This window comes from Phalaenopsis equestris, unplaced genomic scaffold, assembly GCF_001263595.1.
Source record: "Phalaenopsis equestris unplaced genomic scaffold, ASM126359v1 Scaffold000414, whole genome shotgun sequence".
Classification (NCBI taxonomy): domain Eukaryota; kingdom Viridiplantae; phylum Streptophyta; class Magnoliopsida; order Asparagales; family Orchidaceae; genus Phalaenopsis; species Phalaenopsis equestris.
The window spans coordinates 880,580-902,612 of NW_018164855.1; the positions used below are offsets into that span (position 1 = coordinate 880,580).

Sequence of the window (22,033 nt, forward strand, 5' to 3'; positions counted from 1 at the left end):
TTTTTTTTTTAAATTTAAATATTAGTATTGATTTTTTATGTGATATGAAATATTTGAGTGATATAATATGAAAAAAAAATAGGTGTTAACTATATAAATACATAAGAAATGGATGGTGTGGGACAAGGAAAATAACTTGGAGATTTTCCACTAACTAAACGACAAGTCACACATTCGTCCCCCATGGGGTAAAGCTTTCGTTCTCTCTTTCTTTCTCTTTTCATCGGATCTCAAGTTCTGTGCCTGGGGCATGATCAACACGATAAATCTAATTTCAACAGGCGGTATATACTTAACCGCGCTTAAAAAAATTAATAATGCATCTAATTCACCAAATGTTATAATTGCTTGGATTTTGAAAATTTCTCCACCTTCAAAAATTCAATGCCCAATTTTGTTTTGTGCCATTCATGTTGTCAGCTCTGATTGGCTAATTTTATTTTATTTTTTGTTTTTTCTATTTTTAAATGATTTTATATTATTAAACATTAACTCACACTTAGTATATAGTTATTGGCCAGTAGTGCCCATGTAAATGCTAGAAATTTATTAAAATACAAGATATTTACACATTAATTATATAAATTAAATAATTTTACACTATTTATTATTATTATTATTATTATTATGAATTTCCTAAGGAAATTGAAAGGTTAGGGACAAAATAATATTAGATAGAATATTGACCTAAAAACAAAAAGAAATGATGGCTTGATTTTGTTAATTATAATTAATATTATTTATGCAGAGTAATCGTACATTTGTTGGAAGAATAATTATTATTTTAATTTAAGTTTTTCTCACTTAAAAATATCAATGTTTATTTTAATTATTTTTATTTTTATTTATTTTTTATGTCACCATCATTAAATATAATTTCAAACTCAATATCATTGAGATGATTAAAATGCATGATTTTAATAATTTTTTTTTTATAATCAATTCATTGTCAATTAAATACATTGAAATTTTCTTGATGACTAACTCATGATATTATAGAAGATAAGATTTATAAATGATTTAAAATATAACATATTTGTTAGTAATGTTATATTGCATATATTTGTTGATTTTATGTATTATTAAATATATACTCTAATTTAAAAGGCTTTGCACATATAACACGGTTAAAGTTATTTTTATGATAAATTTAAACAAATATTAATGAGCAATTGGACAAATCAACAACTTAGAATTTCTTATATGTCATAATAAAATGCAATGTCGAAAAGAATAAAACAACGACAACAACAAAACCATAATTCCACTACGTGGGTTCTGTTGCATGATTCCTTTTTCTCCATTGCGTCCTATTTAGTGTCATATTTTCATTTAGTTCTAGTAATTTGAGATCATTTTTTATACAAGAAGCCCAAGTCATCTTAGGTCTACTTGTGCCTTTCTTAACACAAGTCGAATCTAAAACAAGAGTTGCACCAATTTTGTCTGTCACAGGAGCTGCACCAACCCTATCATGGATATATTCATTTCGCATCATTTCGCATTTTGTATGTATCTAAGTGTAAAGCAACTCATCCACCTAATCATTCTCATCTCGACAACACTTAAATTATTATTATGCTTCTCTTTTAAAGGCCAACACTCAACTCCATGCATTGCAGGTCTCTCCAACATCTTATAAAATTTTCCTTTCAATCTAGGACATACTTTTGTATCACAAAATAGGTCTAAAGCATTCCTCCACTTCAACCAACCAACTTGAATTCTACTAATAACATCCCGATCTATATCACCATCATTTTAAACAATAGACTCAAGATATCTAAAGCATTCACACCTTTTAAGAATTTGATCAGTCATTGTTATAATTTTGTCAATAGAGCTACTACTACTAAGATTACGTTCTATGTTTGCGGTTTTAGTTCTACTCAAATGAAGGCCTTTAGACTCCAATTTAGACCTCCATAATTCATGTTTTTTCTGAGCTTTCTCTCTCATCTTATCCACGAGAAGGATATCATCAGCAAAAAACATACACCAAGGTACATCCTCCTGTAAGTGTCCAACAAAAGCATCCAAAACTAAAGCAAAAGGATATGTGCTTAAAGCCGATCCTTGATGTAATCCAACAAAAATAGGAAAATATTTGGTCAATTTTCCTTTAGTTTGAACACAAGTAACAACTATAGTATACATATCTTTAATGACTTGAATACAAGTCATATCAACATCTTTCTTCTTTCTTCTCAGCTCCAAAGGATATCTCTTAGAACCTTATCGTAAGCTTTTTCTAAATCAATAAAAATCAAATGTAGATTCTCCTTATTATCTCTGAACTTTTCCATCAAACCTCTCAATAAATATATAGCTTCCATAGTAGACCTGCTTGACATAAATCCAAATTGATTATAAGAAATCTTTGTAATGCGTTTTAACCTATGTTCAATTACCCTCTCCCATAACTTTAAAGTATGACACATCAACTTAATTCCTTTGTAATTTGCACACTATTGTGCACCCCCTTTATTCTTAAAAATGGATACCAAAATACTCTTCCTCCACTCCTCAGACATCTTTTTAGTTTTTAAAATAATATTAAAGAATTTAGTAAGCCAAGAAACTCCCAAATCTCCAAAATATTTCCACACTTCAATTGGGATATCATCAGGTCCTGCAGACTTTCCACCTTTGGTTTTCTTTAAAGCACCTCAACTTCTTTAATGCGACAGTAAAAATAAAACGTTTTATTATTATGCACGATATTAAGATCACTAAGGTCGATCATGTTTTCAGAAACTTCATTAAAAAGTTTATCAAAATAACTCACCCACCTATATTGAATATCTTTTTTTTCTAAAAAAAGTACTCATTACTGCAATGTTGAAAAGAATGAATTACATTATTCTTAGCAAATTGATAATTTAATGTTTTGGCATTACACGAATATCCAACACTCATATAGATAAAAAGAAGCACAAAAAAGAGACACTTTAATTTTTACACTTAAAAACTCATATAAGATGAAAATCATGAGGCCTCACTCAGTCAAAGTACTCGACCATGTCATTGTGAGTATATAGGTTAAGCTTTCTCCTGAATTAAAGAAGATGAAATTATAAAACTAATAACCACATATGTATAACAATAATTTAACTATGATAATCATAATTGGGCCTACAAAAACTGTAAATCTTGGATATAATATCAATAACTAGCCATAAAGATCGTAATTGATTGCTACAATGATAGTGGTTGATCATAAAGATTGTAGTTGGTGGATAAAATAGTGGAAGTGGGCTACAAAGGTCGTAGTTGGCTACAATGATTGTAACTGGTTGCTGCAAAGATGGTAGTTGGTGGCTTCAATAGGGACAGTTGCCACAAAGGTTGTACTTGGAAGTTATAACAAAAATAGTTAGTCACATAGGTCTTAGTACTTTGTTGTACAGGTAGTAGTTGGCCACAAAGACAATGGTTGAAAGTTATAATAGTGTCAGTTGGTCACAGAGGTTGTAGTTGGTGATTGCAATAACATTAATTAGTCACATATGTCATAGTTTGAAGCAGTAATAATGTCAGTTAGCCACAATTGTCGTATGGTGGCCATAATATCATGGTTGGTCATATCGACCATAGTTTAAAGTTGTAATAGCATCAGCTAGCCACATAGACGGTAGGTAGAAGTCGTAATATTATTAGTTTGACTGCAATATGGTCAGTTGGCCTCATAGGTCATAGTTGAAAGCTGCAATAACATTAGTTTGTCACAGAGAGTACTATAGTTGTTGACTGCAATAGGGTTATTTGGCCACATAAGTTGTAAACACGTAATTAGAAGTTACAATATCATTTGTCATAGAAGCCATAATTAGTGATTGCAATAACATCAGTTGAACATATGGGTCATAGTTAGAAGTCGTAAGTGCATTCAATGGTCGCAAAGGTCATAATTCGTGACTGAACCTCTTATCTCAGGGAGAATAGGGTCACAATTTTACACCAAACATTATTGTTGAATATAAAACTGTCTTTTGGATCGTGCTTAAGAGATAGAGTCGGATTCAGAGGGAAGAGAAGGAGAGAAAGAGGGAGAGCCTAAAGGGGTAAAGAGGGGCGGTCCCTAGGCTCGGCAGGCCCTTTTATTCCACACAACAGAGTTTAAAATATGAGGGTAAAGGGGAGCAAGCTCCCAACATGAGGGGGTGGAGAGAGAGAGAGAGAGAGAGAGCTTAATGGGGCCCTTTTTACATTTAATGTCTCTATTTATGGAGAGAAAAGAGCAGGGGGGGGGGTAAATTAGATGAATGCATCTGCCTTATAAGAGCAGTAAGGGCAATTCGATCCAGATCCATCTTTGTTAGCATCTGGTGGTCGACTGAGATGGCCAATCATCCGAGGGTGGTCGACCACCTTGCTTCACTGTGGTCGACAGGGAGTGGTCGACCGGTTCTTCTTCAGGGGGTCGGCCAGTTCAACATCAGGTGGTCAGGTACATGGCTGATCAGTTGAATATCCGGTAGCCGGTCGGATGCCCGATTGGGGAGTCAGGTCGGCCCACTATAGGTGTTGGTGATAGCTCCGATGATAACATCTCTGACGACGGCGACTTCATTGGTTCAATGGCAATGCTTGTTTTTTGGTTATACAATTACAACTTATTCGTGTACAACATAATTAAAAATGGAGGCGCTAGGAACAATTGTCAAATTCTAGTTAGAATGGTCTATTTGAATATAAATATGTCCAATTGGGAGTTCTTTTGACAATTTAATTGACTATCCAAAACCTTCATCAACACTTTAATGACTTGATCTGACTCAAATCAAACCATTCTTCTTATCATTGGATTCATCTTGTCCTGACCTTCGCCTTGATTACAAATTCACCAAAATCGAATCCCCCGAATAATCTTGAATTTGAATCCGGAACACTTATCGCTTAAAAGTGCATTGGAATTCACAATGATAATTTTTAATTTTTCTATTATATATATATATATATTAAATTCACAACTCAAAATCTTTTGTTCAAAAACATATATGAAAGGCTGACATTACTTACCACTTATATCTTTTATGGAAACTTCAAGATATTATAAAATACTTGAGCATTATGAGATACGCTTATTTTGTTCAATTTTAGCCTATATTAATTAATGCCAATTGTTGACTTCTACTTTGTGACTATTTAATTTAAGTCAAAATATATTTTATAAATACAATATCTGGAAAATTTATTTTAAACTCCCATCTCTTATAACTAATAAGATCAATTTGAAATATAAAAATAGCAAAAATATTCTATTTGAAAATGGCCATTTACATCAAAAATATTCTATTTGAAAATGGCCATATACCCACTAACTCTTGTGTATTTACATATATCTAAAGCCTAAATTTTTATTTTTACAAATATATTTTCTTGCATGGGTAGGATGAGGTTATGTAAAAATTAAGTTCAAAGGTTAGATATGTAATACATTGGAATTGTGTAATATGTATGTAAATCTTCATTTGAAAATTAGCTTTATTGATGATTCATTTTCAAGAATAATTTTTTTTATGTAATCTTAAAATTATATATATATATATATAAATTATGAATCATTTAAATAAAATTTATAGTCGAATGTCAACTTAAAATAATTAATCTAATTTCAAATGAATCCAAATTGAAGATTTAATGTAATTTTTTAAATTTTAAAGCATTAATTAAATGATGGAATATTCTTACATTTTATATGATTATTATTAAAATAAGCATTATGTTATTGAAAAAATGATTTATATCCAAAAGAATTATTTTTTGTTGTTCATTGAAATATTTTATTTATTTATTTTTACTTTTATTTAATGTACAAATTATTATTATAAGAGAAATTATAAATAGAAGAACATTTTTCACATGAAAGGATTGCTAAATTGAGTTAAAATAAAACTTGGACCTCTCCATCAAATATAATTAGTTAAAATATGTGGAAAACTTATCAAAAAGTGTTGTTTAGTTATTTTTAGGAAAACAAAACATTATTATTGAAACAAAGTTCGAACAACTATCACGAATATTAAGGTATGATATTGATTTCAAGAGAATTTTTTAACAAAAAATATTCAAATTTTGATAAAAATTCACACAGAAGTCTGATTCCATCAAACGTTTAGTCAAACTGACTGACTTGCCAAGATGGACCCAATGGTGCAAAAATCAGTCTAATCCGAGTTTAATCAGACCCAATTCAAGCCAGCAAACCATTTTCGAAAGTTTTTCAGACATATTTGGAAGATTAAACGAACACCATATGTGACATGCTTACAGTTAAATCAAGTGTCTTGACACAAAAAATTCGATGAGTCAAAGATCGCTATGTTCCAATATCATTAAGGTGGTCAAATATTCATCAAACAGTCTGATCAAAGATATCTCTCTGGGTCATCCAATCAATTTTGTTTTGGATTCTGTCTTGTTTGTAAATTGGACTCTATAAATAAAGTTTCAAACCTCGCGTGAAGGACCAAAACCTTGGGAGGAAAAGCAAGTTTAGAGCTTGCAGAAGAGGGAGTTGCAGACTTACATCATGCAGTGCAGATCCGACCACCATTGTCACATCGGGCCACTTTAGTAGCCGCCTCTTCCAGCTGCAATTTCGGGCCGCCACCGCCGACTCAGGCTGCCTTCGTCACCGCCACCGTTAACTCGGATCGCCTTTGCTGCCATCTCCTGTCATCGTCGCCTTTTATGTTCACCGTAACCTCATGCCACAATCAGCTTGGGTTGTCGCCTCTTCCGGCCATTGTTGTCACCTCGGACCGCTTCACCGCCACCTCCGGCCTCCGTCGTTGTCCGCTCCATATCACAGAGCAACAATTTCTTTTATGCACAGACAATGCAACCCGAGAAATTGTGTAACTCATTCTCGCCCGTGGGATAAGGGGGTTTACATGTTATCACCAACTACAACCTACATGATTTATAGCTCTTTCAGCTCCCAACTCAGGCCCACAAGGCCTACGAACTTCGTCATAGCTCGTTGTTACGACCCATGTACCAACTATGACCTATGTGGTGCATTGCTCGTGGTGCCTCCGACTTTGGTCCTTGCAGAATATGGACATTGGCACAGCTTGCCTCTACGGCTTACGTGATCAACTACGACATACGTTGTTCATAGCTCGTATAGCTCCCGACCGACTCTCACGGCCTATGGACATCATCACTCCTCGCCATTAGGCGTGTAAGTGAGTTTAGTCAACTAATGAACTGGCTTGAGCTCGGCTCGATAAGCTGCACGAGCTTGTTGTTACAGTCTCTGTGACCAACTACTGTCTAAGTGGTTCATAACTCATGCAGCTCCGGTCCCCGCAGCCTACAAACATCGTTACAACTCGCTATTACGACATACGTGACCAAAGACTTCCTACTTGGTTCCGACTCCAAACCCTACAACATATGGACGTCGTCACTCCTAGCCACTAGGGGTGTAAGTGAGTCAAGAAGACTCGTGTGTTGACCTGAGCTCGGCTCGATAAGTGGATCGACAAGCTAATCAACCATGCTCTCCTTAGCTAGTGAGTCGGCTTGCTTAAGAATATTGTTATAAAATATATTTAAAATATATAAAATTTCAAGATTTTATCTTTTAGCTGTTAAAAAAGTTTAAAAATGATATTTAATATTGTATATTAGGTGATTTCTTATTATTTATCTCATAATTCTTCATTCGAATTGGCATGTTATTATAAATCTAGCTTTAATTAATATCATTTTTTCTCCTTTATAATAAAAGAAGTCGATTCAAAAGCTAGCTCAAACTCGTAGACGTAAGCTCGAACTCGATAAATTTAATCCAGTTCTCGAGCTCGACTCGACTCGTTTACACCTCTACTCGTCACTACAACCTATGTGGTCCACAGCATATTCAACTCTTGATTCTGACCCCTGTGATATACAAACGTCACCGCAACTCACCACTACAGGTCATGTAACCAACTACGACCTACTTGACTCACAATTTTTGCAGCTTCCTCCTTTGGCCTCAGTGGCCAACCATCACTTCTAAAACGATCATCTGCAACTCACATGGCCAAATACTACCATAGATTTCAACTACTTCCTATAAGACATGTACAATGGACTACTATCTACAATATTTACAGTAGACTACAACCTCCATAACCACCGACTATAGCCCTTGCAGCCTACTTTCATCGAGAACAACATTCATTACAACTAGCCTACGTCTATTATCAACGTACAACTATTATACATTTACAATTATCTTTGTAACTCCATCTTCCCTAATTCAGGAAAAGAGCAAACCAATGTATGCAAAATTATATAGTGAATCATTTCAACTAGACAAAACTCTGTGATTTTTTCACTTTCTAAGGTCTCTATCTAAAAACTTCTGATGTCGCTACTAGTTATTTACATCTATCTGAGTGTGTTTGATTTCCGTGCAACACCAAGATGCTAATTCATTACTAAACCACCTCAAATTTTGTATCACACATCAATTATACACTTCCATTCTAATATTTTAGTAAATTATTTAAAAGAAGCAACAAAATTAAAGCAACCAATAATTCTTATTTTATAATGATATTAGTAAAATGATCTTAAATTTAAAGGTCAGATAACTTGAACATAAGAAAAAAAAGTCATACTCAAATAATCATTTCTAATTAATAAGAAATGGTAAACAAAATCTTAATAAAAAACTAGCTAATTAATGACCTGTCGCCAGGCCAATCATATCTCTCCCATTCACACATTTATCCCTCACTGCCAATATTGACCTCTTCCCCTCTCTTTTATTCATTCAAATTCAAATTTTTAGTACCAAATTAATTCATAAATAATAATAATACAAGGGATAATTACATATAGACATATAGACCACCCGAAACAGACCACCCGAAACATTGATATTTACAAATCAATCACCCAGGTTATTTTTCTGACATACCTAACTGATGTTTAAGTGAAGACAGTGGTTGATTTGTAAATAGCATTTTTCTGGTGGTATGCATGTAATGTATATATATATATATATATATTAATCATATTCTAATAAGTTTGTAAACCTTGGATAAATGAAACATTACCTTTTCATTTTTCTCATTTCTCTCCTATATTTTATTATATTTTCAATTTAATCCCAATCTTTCTTATATATATAATACTAACGTATATTCATGCAAACCAATCAGATTTCCCCTTTCTTCTTCTTCTTCTTCTTCTAATGGATTTGAGAAGTGAAAACCAGGAAGAAGCTGTGGTTGGCATCCCCTACAGATCACCCTACAGAGCTGAGAGACCATCTCTAAGTAATTAAGCACTTAATCTCCCTCCCTTTTTCTCTAATCAGTTTTTTGTTCATAATTAAGGGGGATTAGGAAAGTTTAATTAAATTTTTTTTTTAATCTTAATCTAGCTCCTTATGGATTATGTTTAGCTTTTTTGTTGATTTCTCTCTGAACAATTGAGCAATTGAGCAAGTAATCCCCTCCTCTTGTTCTCTAATCAGCTTTTTATTTGTGATTAACATGGATGAGGAAAGTTTAATTATGTTTTTTTTATCTTAATCCTGCCTCCTAATGGATTATGTTCAGCTGTTTTGTTCATTTCTCTTTGAACAATCGAGTAAACAATCTCCTTCTCTTGTTCTCTAGTCAACTTTTTGTTTGTAATTAAGAAGGATTAGGAAAGTTTAATTATGTTTTTTATCTTAATCCAGCCTCCTCATGAATTATATTTAGCTGTTTAGCTCATTTCTTTTTGAACAATCAAGTAATTAATCTCCGCTCTAATAAGCTTTTTGTTTGCAATTAGCAAGGATTAAGAAATCTTATTTATGCTTTTTTATCTTAATACAGTCTTCTTATGGATTATATTTAGTTGTTTTGTTCATTTCTCTTTGAAAAATTAAGCTATTAATCTCCTTGTTTCGTTCTCCAATCAGCTTTTTGTTTGTAATTAAGAAGGATTAGGAAAGTTTAATCATATTTTTATCTTAATCCGGTCTCCTTTTCTCTTTGAATAATTGAGCTATTAATCTCCTTCTCTTGTTCTCTAGTCAGCTTTTTATTTGAAATTAAGCCGGACTAGGTTTAATTATGCTTTTGAGTCTTAATCCAGTCTCCTTATGGATTATTTTTAGTTGTTTTTTCTCATTTCTCTAATTAATCTCCTTTTCTTGTTCTCTAATCAGCTTTCTGTTTGAAATTAAGTAGGATTAGCATAGTTTAATTACTCTCTGCGTAATTAAGCGATTACTCTCCTTCCGGAGTTCTTTAATCAGAATGGATTAATTTAATTATTAATTAAATTTAGCTCTTGCTTAAGCACTCTCCCAGTAATTAAGCAATTAATCTCCCTTCTTATTCTCTAAACAGCTTTTCTGTTTCGAGATTTAGTATGATTAGAATAGTTAATTAATTAATCTCCTTCTCTTCATTTCTATTCATCTTTTCAATTCGTAATTAAGGATTAAAATGGTTTAATTATGCATTAATCCAAATCCAAACCTCTTATGGTTTAACTATATACCGTCAAAGGAATTAATTAGAACATGATATGTCAAGGGGATCCTTGTTTGGTAGAAATGTAAATATACAATTAAAGTTATATTTAGTTTAATTATGAGGTGTTTTTTAGAAAAATTTGTTGCTGCATTTTGCAGAAAGAAAGGATTCGATGGTGGATCGCTTGAACAAGCTGCGCAATAAAGCTGATAGTTTTGTGCATGGCGTCCGAGATCATGGTAAATATGTAATTATATGAATTTTATATGATTACATTATATTTATAACATCTGAATAACATATAATAACACATTATTAATAACACTTAATAACACGGGGAGAATATTCCTCAGTGTTACCGGGTCGATTACTTAATAACACGGGGAGAATATTCCTCAGTGTTACTGGGTCGATTTTTTTTTTCTGTCACATCCATATGACTTGATTTTATTAGACTTGATTTTATTGGGCTCTGCACGTAACTCTACGTGCAAAGTCGTGATGCAATATTTTTTATTTGGTCAAAAAGTTATATTAGGAGTTCTAGATTTAACTTTCTTCATTTCAATCTTTTTGTGCAAATAAATAATAGTCTGCAAATTTTACAAATAAGTATGATAATTTAATCAAATTTACAAATCAAAATAAAAATATTTTGAATAAAGTAAATATAAAACTATGGGGGTCAGAGATGTAAATACAAATGAATTGTGTGGTATGTTTGTAAATCTCTCACAAAAATCAATTTATCATGAATTTAAATTCATGTAATTAATTTCTCCAGTGAGTGTGGGCCACAATATATCAAAGACCGTGAAGGGGAAGCTGAGCCTGGGCGCAAGAATTATTAATTCTGGAGGTTTTGAGGGGGTTTTTCGCAAAAGTTTCTCGGCCGGAGAAGAGGAGGATTTGCTGAGGGCGTCGCAGTGCTACATGTCCACCACCGCAGGACCTGTGGCAGGCGTGCTCTTTGTTTCAACGGATAGAATTGGGTTTTGCAGCGAGAGAGCAATCAAGGTTTCTACAACTATTGGAAATTCTGCCAAGGTACCTTATAAGGTGAGTTATGTAATTTTCATTTTGTTTTTTAAATTTATTTATTTTTCTATATTTATTTCATGGTTTTTTTATTTCATTTTTAATTATAAATATATATTTTTTTAATAAAGAATCAACAACTTCTTTCTTATAATTATAAATATATAATTTTTTTTTCTAAAGAATCAAACAACATCTTTCTTACAACACATGCACTTGTTGAAAAAAAGTAAGTTTTCATTATAAAAATTTAGAGGAAGCGATATGAAAATTGTTTCCCTAACAGAACTATGACAACGAACTAAAGTTGAAAGAAGGTAGAAAGCTGTCCAAAATAAATTTTAGTAATAATTTTGATTTTATATAATTAAGTTGAAGGTTTAGGGTTTGTTTGGGCCATTGATAACTATTTGAAGAAACAACTGCTCTTAAGATAATTATGGTGGTTATTACATTTTTTTTTTCAAAAAATTAGACGGTAACTATCTATCAGCCACCACATTAAGACTCCGTTTGGAGCACCGGTGTGGCGGTAGATAAACTGAATTTTGATATTTTTTTCAAAAAAATGTCGCTGAAATCAGTGTTTTCCCACTGATCATGGCTAGGTGTGTTGCTAACTTTCTAGTTGCGGTCTGACTTTTTTAAAAAAAAAATGAAATAATCATCGCAGTTTTTCGCGACATCAAATTATTCTTCAGCAGTTTCATAGTTGATTCTTAATAAGCTGCAGCTGCCCCAAAAAAACTCTATCATATCAGGTTGCAATACACAACTTTCCATCACAACTTTTTGAAAAAAAACCAACAAAACACAGTTTTGTTACACACCACAAAATGTGGTGTGAGATTCCACCGCACAATAATTCCACCACTGCCCCCAAACACACCCTTAAATACATAGCGCACAATTCCTATATATATATAATCACGTAAACCTTTGTCGCTATAGTGTTTTTTCTGTGTGTAATTTTTTCTCGTTTCATTTTTCGTTTTATTGGCCCGCTCTCCTCGATCTTCACGCTACTTTGGGAGCCGCAGCTCTCTCCTGCATTCCGCTCGTAAGCAGTAGACGCTCCGGCATCATGTAATAGTGTTGTTATTGTCGTGATATTAAAGATTTGAGTGCTATGTTTGTGAATATGAAAGTTCAGTTGTGAGATATGTAAGTGCCTCTTTTTTAAATAAAGTGCCTTTGACTTTTTTGTTTCTAGAATTCCCTCCATATCCATGCATAATTTGTGCTGCTATAGAATGTTACATGGGAAACAATGCTTAGCAGGATGAAACACTTTTTTTTTACCATAAAATTCCCTCTATTTCAAAATGGAATAGTTAATTACCAATATTATGATAAAGTGAACGGATTAGATTGTTACTTGTGGTTGCATGACAATATTTTTTAATAGCATATGTAATCTACACTGCTATTTTGGCACATTTGCTTACCAAAATATCTAAACAAACAACTTCTAATTTTTTGTTTTTTCTATCTATTTTAGGAATATTAAATTTCTTTCAGGCTACTATGCAAACAGTATTTAAAAATGAATTAACACTTCCATGTAGCAATCATTAAATAACATAATTCAACCTATATATAATTCTGTGGTTCATTTTCATGCAAGGACATAATATTTTTTGGATAAAATAATATTGAAGTAGTGCAGCATAACTAATTCAATATCATTTTATTGAATGTAACCATGATCATAAAAAAATTATTTTCTATTATTAGCTATTGTAAACATATTTCATAATTGTGTATTTGTTTAATTGTAGTTCACTCATATAAAACTCGAACTTCCAGCAATCAGTATCAACTAATCTTAATCTGCATGCATGTTGAATTTGAAATAACACCATACAAAGTTTCAAGAAATAACACCATGCAAACAATTCATTTAGCAGCCATCATTGGAAATGTTAATCGACATAATGGGATTTTCTTTTGTCCCCGAAAATAAAATTGCACCTTTGCTTCCTGCTTGTACTTTCTTCTTTTGTTTGGTTTTGATTTTTTTTTCGGAACTACTCGTCCTATTTTAATTTTTGTGAAATTTACATATCTAACACCCAAAATTTGATATTTACCCTTGTAATGCCTTGGTGTCATAAACATGTACATGAAAATGTGTATTTTATTTATAAAAGGTGGCGATGGTGGTATATTTGATGTGATATTAAAGATTTGAGTGGCATGCATGTAACTCTGAATGTTTAGTTGTTCGATATGTAAATACATAAGAATTGTGTGGTATTCATGTAAATGCCGTTAACTTTTTTTTCCTTACGATCAGCATTATCAGTGAATACGACATTATCTGGGCCATTACTTAGCAGATTTGACATAGTTCTTGTCCTTCTGGATAAAAAGAATCCTGAATGGGATGCAGTTGTTTCTAATCATATTCTAGCTGAGGTATCTCTCTTCTACGCCATAGTTAAGTTAGCTTATTAGTAATTTATCTATATTGAGATGTACATTTTTAACCTTCATTAGATCATACATGTATCTTTGGCTAACTGTCTCTAGTTGAATATTTTAAAACTAAACAGAAAGGAGAAGAAAATTGTAGAAGAGATTATTCTGAAGACTTGGGTAGTGTCTGGTCCCTTCCAATGCTTAGGAGGTAAATTCTAATATATTTTTTCCTTGTTTGTAGCATTCAATAAAGCATCTTAGTGTTTTTTGTTTTCTTTTTTCTTAATTTTGCAAGGCATCATAATTATTTTCTTACTGAACTAAAAGCACTTCAATAAAATGGTATTGCACTTTTATTTCATACAGTCCATCAGCAACACAACTAAACAACGTTGCCAAATAAACCGTTTATCTACTAAATAGCTTTCAAGTAATTTTACCTTTTATTGGATTAGTTTTTAATCACTGGAATATTTCATCTTGCTGCTTTATTGTAGTCCATCGCTTGTTAATTTCTGTTCATCATTTGGCATTTGAGATCATGCTATCTAAATTCGGCACTTGCAAAATACATTGAAGCTGATACCTAAAGCAGAATAACCCAAAATATTAGAATTAGGAAGCTTTCTTAAACGACTGTGTTTTGTAGGTATATCCACTATGTTAAGCAGCGTTTCAAACCCGTCCTGACGAAGGATTCAGAAAGAATAATTTCCAGTTACTATCAGCTCCAGCGAAGATCAGCAACCCATAATGCAGGTCAGAAGTGGCAGTACTTGTGTTGGGATCAATTTTTTCTTTCTTTAGATTTAGCCAAGTTATTAGGGAATTCCTTTGCAGTTTCCCTTATTACTTTGTGGAAGATTTACATACATACCACTCAACACCTATGTATTCACATATCTAAGCCTAAAAGTTACCTTTTTACAATTATACCGCCCAAATCTTTCATATCACATAAAAAAAGGTCACTATTTTAACTTTAAAAAAAAATGAAATACATCTTTTCAAGCATCGGTAGTGTGGCGTATATGTAAGAATAGAAGTTTAGATGTTAGATATGTGAATACATTGGAATTAAGTATTATGTTTGTAAATCTTTCTTTTTTTTGTGCAGCTAGAACTACTGTCCGCATGCTTGAGAGCTTAATACGGTTGGCCCAAGGTTTGTTTCATTAAGTTTAAGCAACATTGTTTAATCCTCGGTATGTTCCGATTAAATTTTGGAGGAGATGGATTTCAAAATTACTGGATTTGCTTTGATACGGGTGTAATATAAAAATTTTATTGATTTCCCATATATTCCTCTCGTCTCAAAACAGATTTAACGGTTATGAGATTCGTCCTCCCGAAATAATGATGATGATATTTTGATACAATTTTTTTTCGATGCGTTCTTATACTGATTTGACTCGACTTCACTGTAGCACATGCACGGCTTATGTTCCGAAACGTGGTTACCCAACTCGATGCTATTGCCGCCATCCTCTGCATAGAATCATCGATGACAACATCAGCAATCGTTGATAGTGTTGGAAATGCTCTGCATTCAAATTTCACTGAGTTTCCAGATCAAGAATGTATCCTTTTTGGCTAAAATAAAGGGCATTTACATACATACCGTCCATTTTCTATATTTAGGTGTATTTTACTTGTTACATTTATATTATACTAATCTTTCATATCTCATAAAAAACGTCACTGTTTAAATTTTCAGAACGTGAAATGCGCCTTTGCATGCAAAGGCAAGGTGGCGTTTATGAAAAAAATTAAGTTTAGTTGTTAGATGTGTAAATACATGAGAATTGAGTGATATGTATGTAAATCTTCTAATTAATAAATAGTTCATATGTAACAAAGCATGTTTTGTAGAAATAAGGATTCAATTTCTCATGTTGATTACATATGATCAGATAGATGATCTGTCATACCAACTACCACGAGTTCTTTGTGGCAATTTTTTCATGATTTTGCTTCTCATATGTAACAAAGCATGTTTTCAAAAGATAATTGCCAAAATGGTAGTTGATCATTTTAGTCCCCGGGTTTATAAAGATGTCAATTTAAACCCTTTACTTTTTACACGTGAGTTGAAATAATCCCAATGAAAAACTATTTTAGCCCCAATTAAATGCGTTTCAGTTTTCAAAAAATAATTTTTTTTCTACAACTTCGTTCCGGTTATTTTTACAATAATTATGGAGTTGTGCTTTCCAAAAACGGACCTTAAATGCAAAAAGGATCTAAACATGCTTCTTTATTCATAATTTGTTTCATCATTGTAATTTCTTAACATGCTTTTCAGATGCAAAACAGGGCAAAATAATTCTTGAGAAGTTAGGAGCAATCAGTGACTAGTGTTGTCTAACAACATATGAGCTTCTTTGTTTTTCTTTTTTCTTTTTTTAATGAGATTATGTTTTATTTTCTGTTTTCTTGTAATGTAGAGCACTTCGTTGCTGGACTGTAGGAAATTGATTCCATTATGGTTATTGTAAGAGAGGATCATCACAAGCCTTCCCTTGGATGTGTTTTCTTTGTACCATGGGCTTGTTTGAAGGAGCCTCGCTGTTCTGCAAAGCTCCTTTAAATGTCATGTCCGTGGAACTGAGATTTTCCATTTGTGATCTAAAACGGTGAAAATTTATTGTTCTGTTGAAATAATTACAAGAGATGTTGCTTTACCAAATGAAACCAAATCCATGCGTTGGCTTTCACTGTAGCGAAGCAGAATTTTACTGCCTTCTCAAATAAGGCCTATACCTTTGTCAGTCATACTGTTTTACACTCTCGATAACATAGTAAGTGTGTGTGTATATATATATATATATTATTTTATTTATGCATGAAAAGATATATTTCACCTTTTTATATGAATGTAAAATTATTTATGTGTTGAAGAAAATAAATGTAAATCTTATTAATTAACATTACATATACACATGATAAAATATGAGGGAAAATTGCATTAACAATTTTTAAATTTGCCATCTTCCGCAGGCTTTAATTCCACTGAAGAAAATAGAGGGAGCATTTTCAAGTGAGAATGTGGAAAATCCAAATCAGAAGTATATGTATATTGTCACAGTTGATGGATTTGAGCTCTGGTTTTTGGGATTTGTAAATTACAAAAAAACCTTCAAGTCAGTTCAGAAAGCAATCTTAGAAAGGTGATTGGTTTAATTTGTTTTATTGTTGTGAGGTTGTGGATCGAAATTTGTCCTTTTATGAGGTGTTTTTTGAGTTAGTGGAGGAATATTTTGTGGATGTGAGGGGAGAAATACATTTGTCAATTCTTTATGTTGGATTTTCTAAATTATGACTTTGCGGTGTTAAAAACATAAATTATTTGCAAATATATATATATATATATATATATATATATATATAACACTGTCAAAAGATTAAAAAAAATTAACAGTTCAGCAAACAATAGATCACACATGTCAAAAGTGCCCAAAAGATTAAAAAAAAATTAACTGTTCAGCAAGTATATATGCTGTCTATACATGTTATCTGTGTGTGCGTGAGCCCCACATACCCCGATTTGTTGGTTCATCGTCGATGTAAGTCCCCTCAGGCCGGTTCGAATCCTCTCCGACACAGTTGGCCTTAAGGAGGTGGTACTCGAACTGTTAGGCACATTAAAGTGCTTGCAGACTCGTATAATTATCTCTGACCATTCCTTATATATATATATATATATATATATATATATATATATTCGTCAAAAAGGACCAAATACCGATTTCCCATGTGCTAGGCCCCATGATGAGGGCCCGCATAATGCGTTTAAATATTTGAGAACCCAGTGCCACTGAGGATCAAACCCGCGACTTGAGGGGAATTACAGTGAACTCTGCCAACTGTTATGGTATGACTCATATACCATATCGGGACAGACGCTGGATCGAAGCGGAGCGGAAGAATCTGTCCAAATTGGGAAATTACGTGGGTTAGGGTGCGGGGGCAAAACCCCGCGGTTTGGTACAGGGGTAATGTTGTAATTACATATTGTGCCTAGGTTTACTCCTGAGGTTATAAATAGGCCTGTTAGTAACCCCAGGAGGTATCCCTCTATTCTGTAATCTCTTTTCTGAATATTGAAAGGAACTCGCCGCTCTGCTCCCGAAGACGTAGGCATCTTTGCCGAACCTCGTTAAATCTCTGTGTTCTTCTGGATTTGTGTCGTTTTAGTTTTTCTTCGCCCTAATTTTCTCAACAAGTGGTATCAGAGCTCAGGTTCGAGGGCAGGGAAGAAAATTGTGGCGGCGCAGGAAGTAAGAATAACGATTTGGAGATTTTGGAAGGAGAAGGATCTGCCTGGCATCAGTGCGGGACGGAGGACTGCGGGTTCTTCGGCGGAACAGCGCGAAGGAGATTTGCGGCGGATTTTGCACGACGCAGGCAGAGGTTTTTCGCCCGAAGTGGTTTTGGATCGGGGCTCTTTCGCAACGCAGGAGGAAGGCAGTTCCGGAGGGCTTGTTCGGCGACGACCGGAAGGCTCCAGTCCTGCGCGAGTTGGCGAAGACCAGAAGGCAACGGGAGTCTTCGGGCGCGAGAAATGTGATACATCATCGAAGTCTGTAAATGTGGCACAGAGTGACAATTCAGATTGCAATGATGGTGATATGTTTTCAGTTTCATCAACTCAGTTCATAGATGCATGGATTCTGGATTCAGAGTGCTCTTATCACATAACACCTAACAGGGAGTGGTTTAATTCATACAGGTCAACTAATTCTTGCTCAGTCTATTTGGGTGTTGATAGATGTTGCAATATTGTTGGTATTTGAGAAGTCAGAATTCAGATATATGATGACACAGTTAAAACATTATGTGATGTCAGACATATTCCAGATCTGAAGAAAAATTTGATTTCCCTGGGCACTCTACACATAAATGGTTTTATTCTTGAGGCAAATGAGGATAGGGAAACCAACAAAATTGTTAAGAATGCACTGCCGGTGATAAAAGGAAAGTTAACTGCAGGCAATATCTACAAATTGTTGGGGAGTACAGTTGTAGGTGAAGTTCATTTTATGCAGTCAGATGATGACAGTACAAAGCTATGGCATATGCGTCTGGGTCATCTCAGTGAAAGTGGGATGGCAGACTTGCATAGAAGAAACCCGTTGCATGGTGTTAAAAGCTACAAGCTCGATCTTTGTAAGTTCTGTATTCTTGGAAAACAGACTAGAGTCAGTTTTATGACTGGAAAGCACAAAACTGAAGGAATCCTTGATTATGTGCATTCTGATGTATGGGGCCCTACTAAGGAATTGTCATTGGGAGGATCTCAGTATTCTGTTACCTTTATTGATGATTTCTCCATGAAAGTTTGGGTGTATTTCTTGAAGCAGAAATCTGAAGTCTTCTCTAAATTCAAGCTGTGGAAAGCTGAGGTGGAGAACCAAACTGGCAGAAAGATCAAGTATTTGAGGTCCGATAGTGACACATAGTACACATATTCGCAGTTTCAGAAGTTCTGTGAGGAGCATGGGATTTAGAGGCATTTTTTAGTGCGCAAGACACCACAACAAAATGGTGTGGCAGAAAGATTGAATAAGTCATTAACTGAAAGGGAAAGATGCTTGAGACTGAATGCAGGGCTTCCTAAGAGTTTCTGGGCAGAGGCTGTGAATATGACATGCTATCTCATCAATAGATCACCTCGAGCATCATTGGGTGGCAAGGTCGCAGAAGAGGTATGGACATGTAATCCAGTTAAATTCGATCATTTACGGATTTTTGGTTGTCCTGCTTATGTGCATGTACTTGGAGATGAAAGATCCAAACTTGATGCAAAATCCAAGAAGTGCAGTTTTCTGGGCTACAAGAAAAGTGTGAAAGGATACAAGTTTTGAGATCTGATTGCAAAGAAGATGGTGATCAGCAGAGATGCAGTTTTTTATGAGCAGTTTATGTTACAGCAGAATCAAGACAAGGTGCCAGAGAAGAGTTCCAGTTCAGATGTAGTGCATATGGATTTAGAACAACAACCAATTGCTTCTGAGAGAGGTGAAAGTTCAAATCCAACACCTGGTGATTCTATTCCAGATGATCTGCAGAATTATAACCTAGCTAGAGATAGACAGAGACGTACCAATGTAAGGCCTCTTTTCAGGGAGCTATATCTAGCCAGAAGAAAGAAAAATGGATGGGTGCAATGATTGAGGAGATGGAGTCTTTGCAGAAAAATCACAATTGGGAGCTAGTTCAGCATCCAGAGGGAAAGAAGGCTATTGGGTGCAAATGGGTCTACAAAAGGAAACCAGCAGTATCAGAAAAAGAAGGGGAAAAGTTCAAGGCTCGACTGGTTGCAAAGGGATTTTCGCAGCAGAAGGGGATAGATTATGATGAAATATTTTCTCCTGTGGTCAGACATACTTCAATCAGGGCAGTGCTTGCATTAGTAGCAATTTGGGATTTGCATTTGGAGCAGATGGATGTTAAAACTGCTTTCTTGCATGGTGATTTGGAGGAGTAGATTTACATGACACAGTCAAAATGGTTCACCCAACCTAGACAGGAGCATCTGGTTTGCAGATTAAAGAAATTGTTGTATGTGTAGAAATAGTCTCCAAGACAATGATACAAACGGTTCGATTTCTACATGATTAAGATTGGCTACAAGAGATGTGAGTATGATTTTTATGTCTATGTCAAGAGCCTTGATGATGATTCTATTATATTTCTATTACTGCATATTGATGATATATTGATTAATGCAAAGAATATGCATGATGTCCTTGGTTTGAAAGCTTTATTGAGCCAGAAATTTGACATAAAAAACTTGAGTCCTATAAAGAAGACTCTTTGAATGGAGATTCATCGAGATAGAGGCTCAAGACAACTATGTTCACCTCAATGGTGCTATGTTGAGAAAGTGTTGGATAGGTTTGAAATGAGCAAAGCAAAGTCTGTGAGCACTCCATTGATAAATCATTTTAAGTTTTCTTCAGAATAGTGACCTAAGACAGATACAGAAATTGAAGACATGACAAATGTTTCATATGTCAGTGCAGTTGACTGCTTGATGTATGCAATGATATGTACTCGTCTTGATTTGACTCATGTTGTTAGTTAAGTCTGCAAATACATGTCTAAACCTGAAAGGCGACATTGAGAAGCAGTCAAGTGAATTTTCAGGTGTCTGAAGGGTACTGTAGGACATATAATTATTTTTGACAGTCAGTTGAATGGTTCTTCAGTTGTGAGATACGTGGATTCAGACTATACATGTGATTTTGATTGCAGAAGGTCTAGGTGGAGGACTTATATGTTGGAAATCAACAGTTCACTATATTGTGGCATTATTTACAAATGAAGCTGAGTACATGACAGTAACTAAAGCTGCTAACAAAGCTTTATGGCTAACTGGCTAGTAAATGAATTAAGTGTTGAGCAAGGTGGAGTTCAGTTGCATTGTGATAGTCAAAGTACTATTTATTTGGCTAAGAACCAGATGTACTATGCGAGAACCAAGCATATTGATGTCAGGTATCACAAGATCAGAGAATTGATTACTTCTGGTGAGATACTGTTTCAGAAGGTTCATACTAGTGAAAATGCAGTTGATATGTTGACCGAGAGTTGATTGCTTCTGGGGAGATACTGTTGCAGAAGGTTCATACTGATGAGAATGCAGCTGATATGTTGACCAAGTCAGTTACTATCAACAAGTTCTTGCATTGCTTGGACTTGTTGAATGTTTGCAGTTGCTAGAGAAGCATGGTAGCCCAACCCATGATGGTGCAGTTGTAACTCCCATGTATTTTTCTCCTAAGGGGCTGGATATTCGCCAAGGTGGAGATTTGTTATGGTATGGCTCATATACCATATCAGGACAGACGCTGGATCGAAGCGGAGCGGAAGAATCTGTCCAAATTAGGAAGTTACGTGGGTTGGGGTGCGGGGGCAAAGCCCCGCGGTTTGGTACAGGGGTAATGTTGTATATTGTGTCTAGGTTTACTCCTCAGGTTATAAATAGGTCTGTTAGTAACCCCAGGAGGTATCCCTCTATTCTGTAATCCCTTTTCTGAATATTGAAAGAAACTCGCCGCTCTGCTCTCGAGGACGTAGGC

General features: G+C 34.2%; 2 protein-coding genes across 2 annotated transcripts; both read left to right on the forward strand.

The window, feature by feature from the left end:
- Positions 1–9,176: 9,176 nt before the first annotated feature.
- Positions 9,177–18,516, forward strand: LOC110027120 (putative GEM-like protein 8). The gene is made up of 5 exons (XM_020728416.1): positions 9,177–9,287; positions 10,643–10,723; positions 11,269–11,543; positions 16,947–17,116; positions 18,189–18,516. Exons 1-5 carry the CDS (start codon positions 9,203–9,205, stop codon positions 18,514–18,516), a joined length of 939 nt encoding a protein of 312 aa, XP_020584075.1. The 5' UTR covers positions 9,177–9,202.
- Positions 13,766–16,596, forward strand: LOC110027132 (probable DNA helicase MCM9). Its single transcript, XM_020728434.1, has 6 exons — positions 13,766–13,943; positions 14,081–14,154; positions 14,596–14,705; positions 15,064–15,111; positions 15,374–15,526; positions 16,252–16,596. Exons 1-6 carry the CDS (start codon positions 13,791–13,793, stop codon positions 16,302–16,304), a joined length of 591 nt encoding a protein of 196 aa, XP_020584093.1. The 5' UTR covers positions 13,766–13,790; the 3' UTR covers positions 16,305–16,596.
- Positions 18,517–22,033: the final 3,517 nt, after the last annotated feature.

Coding starts and splice junctions, on each gene's coding strand:
- LOC110027120 (XM_020728416.1), top strand. CDS start 9,203: ATGGATTTGAGAAGTGAAAACCAGGAAGAAGCTGTGGTTGGCATCCCC. Junction 10,724..11,268: donor GCATGGCGTCCGAGATCATG/GTAAATATGTAA, acceptor TAATTTCTCCAG/TGAGTGTGGGCCACAATATA. Junction 17,117..18,188: donor CAGAAAGCAATCTTAGAAAG/GTGATTGGTTTA, acceptor ATCAGAGCTCAG/GTTCGAGGGCAGGGAAGAAA.
- LOC110027132 (XM_020728434.1), top strand. CDS start 13,791: ATGCCGTTAACTTTTTTTTCCTTACGATCAGCATTATCAGTGAATACG. Junction 15,112..15,373: donor CTTAATACGGTTGGCCCAAG/GTTTGTTTCATT, acceptor ACTTCACTGTAG/CACATGCACGGCTTATGTTC. Junction 15,527..16,251: donor TGAGTTTCCAGATCAAGAAT/GTATCCTTTTTG, acceptor CATGCTTTTCAG/ATGCAAAACAGGGCAAAATA.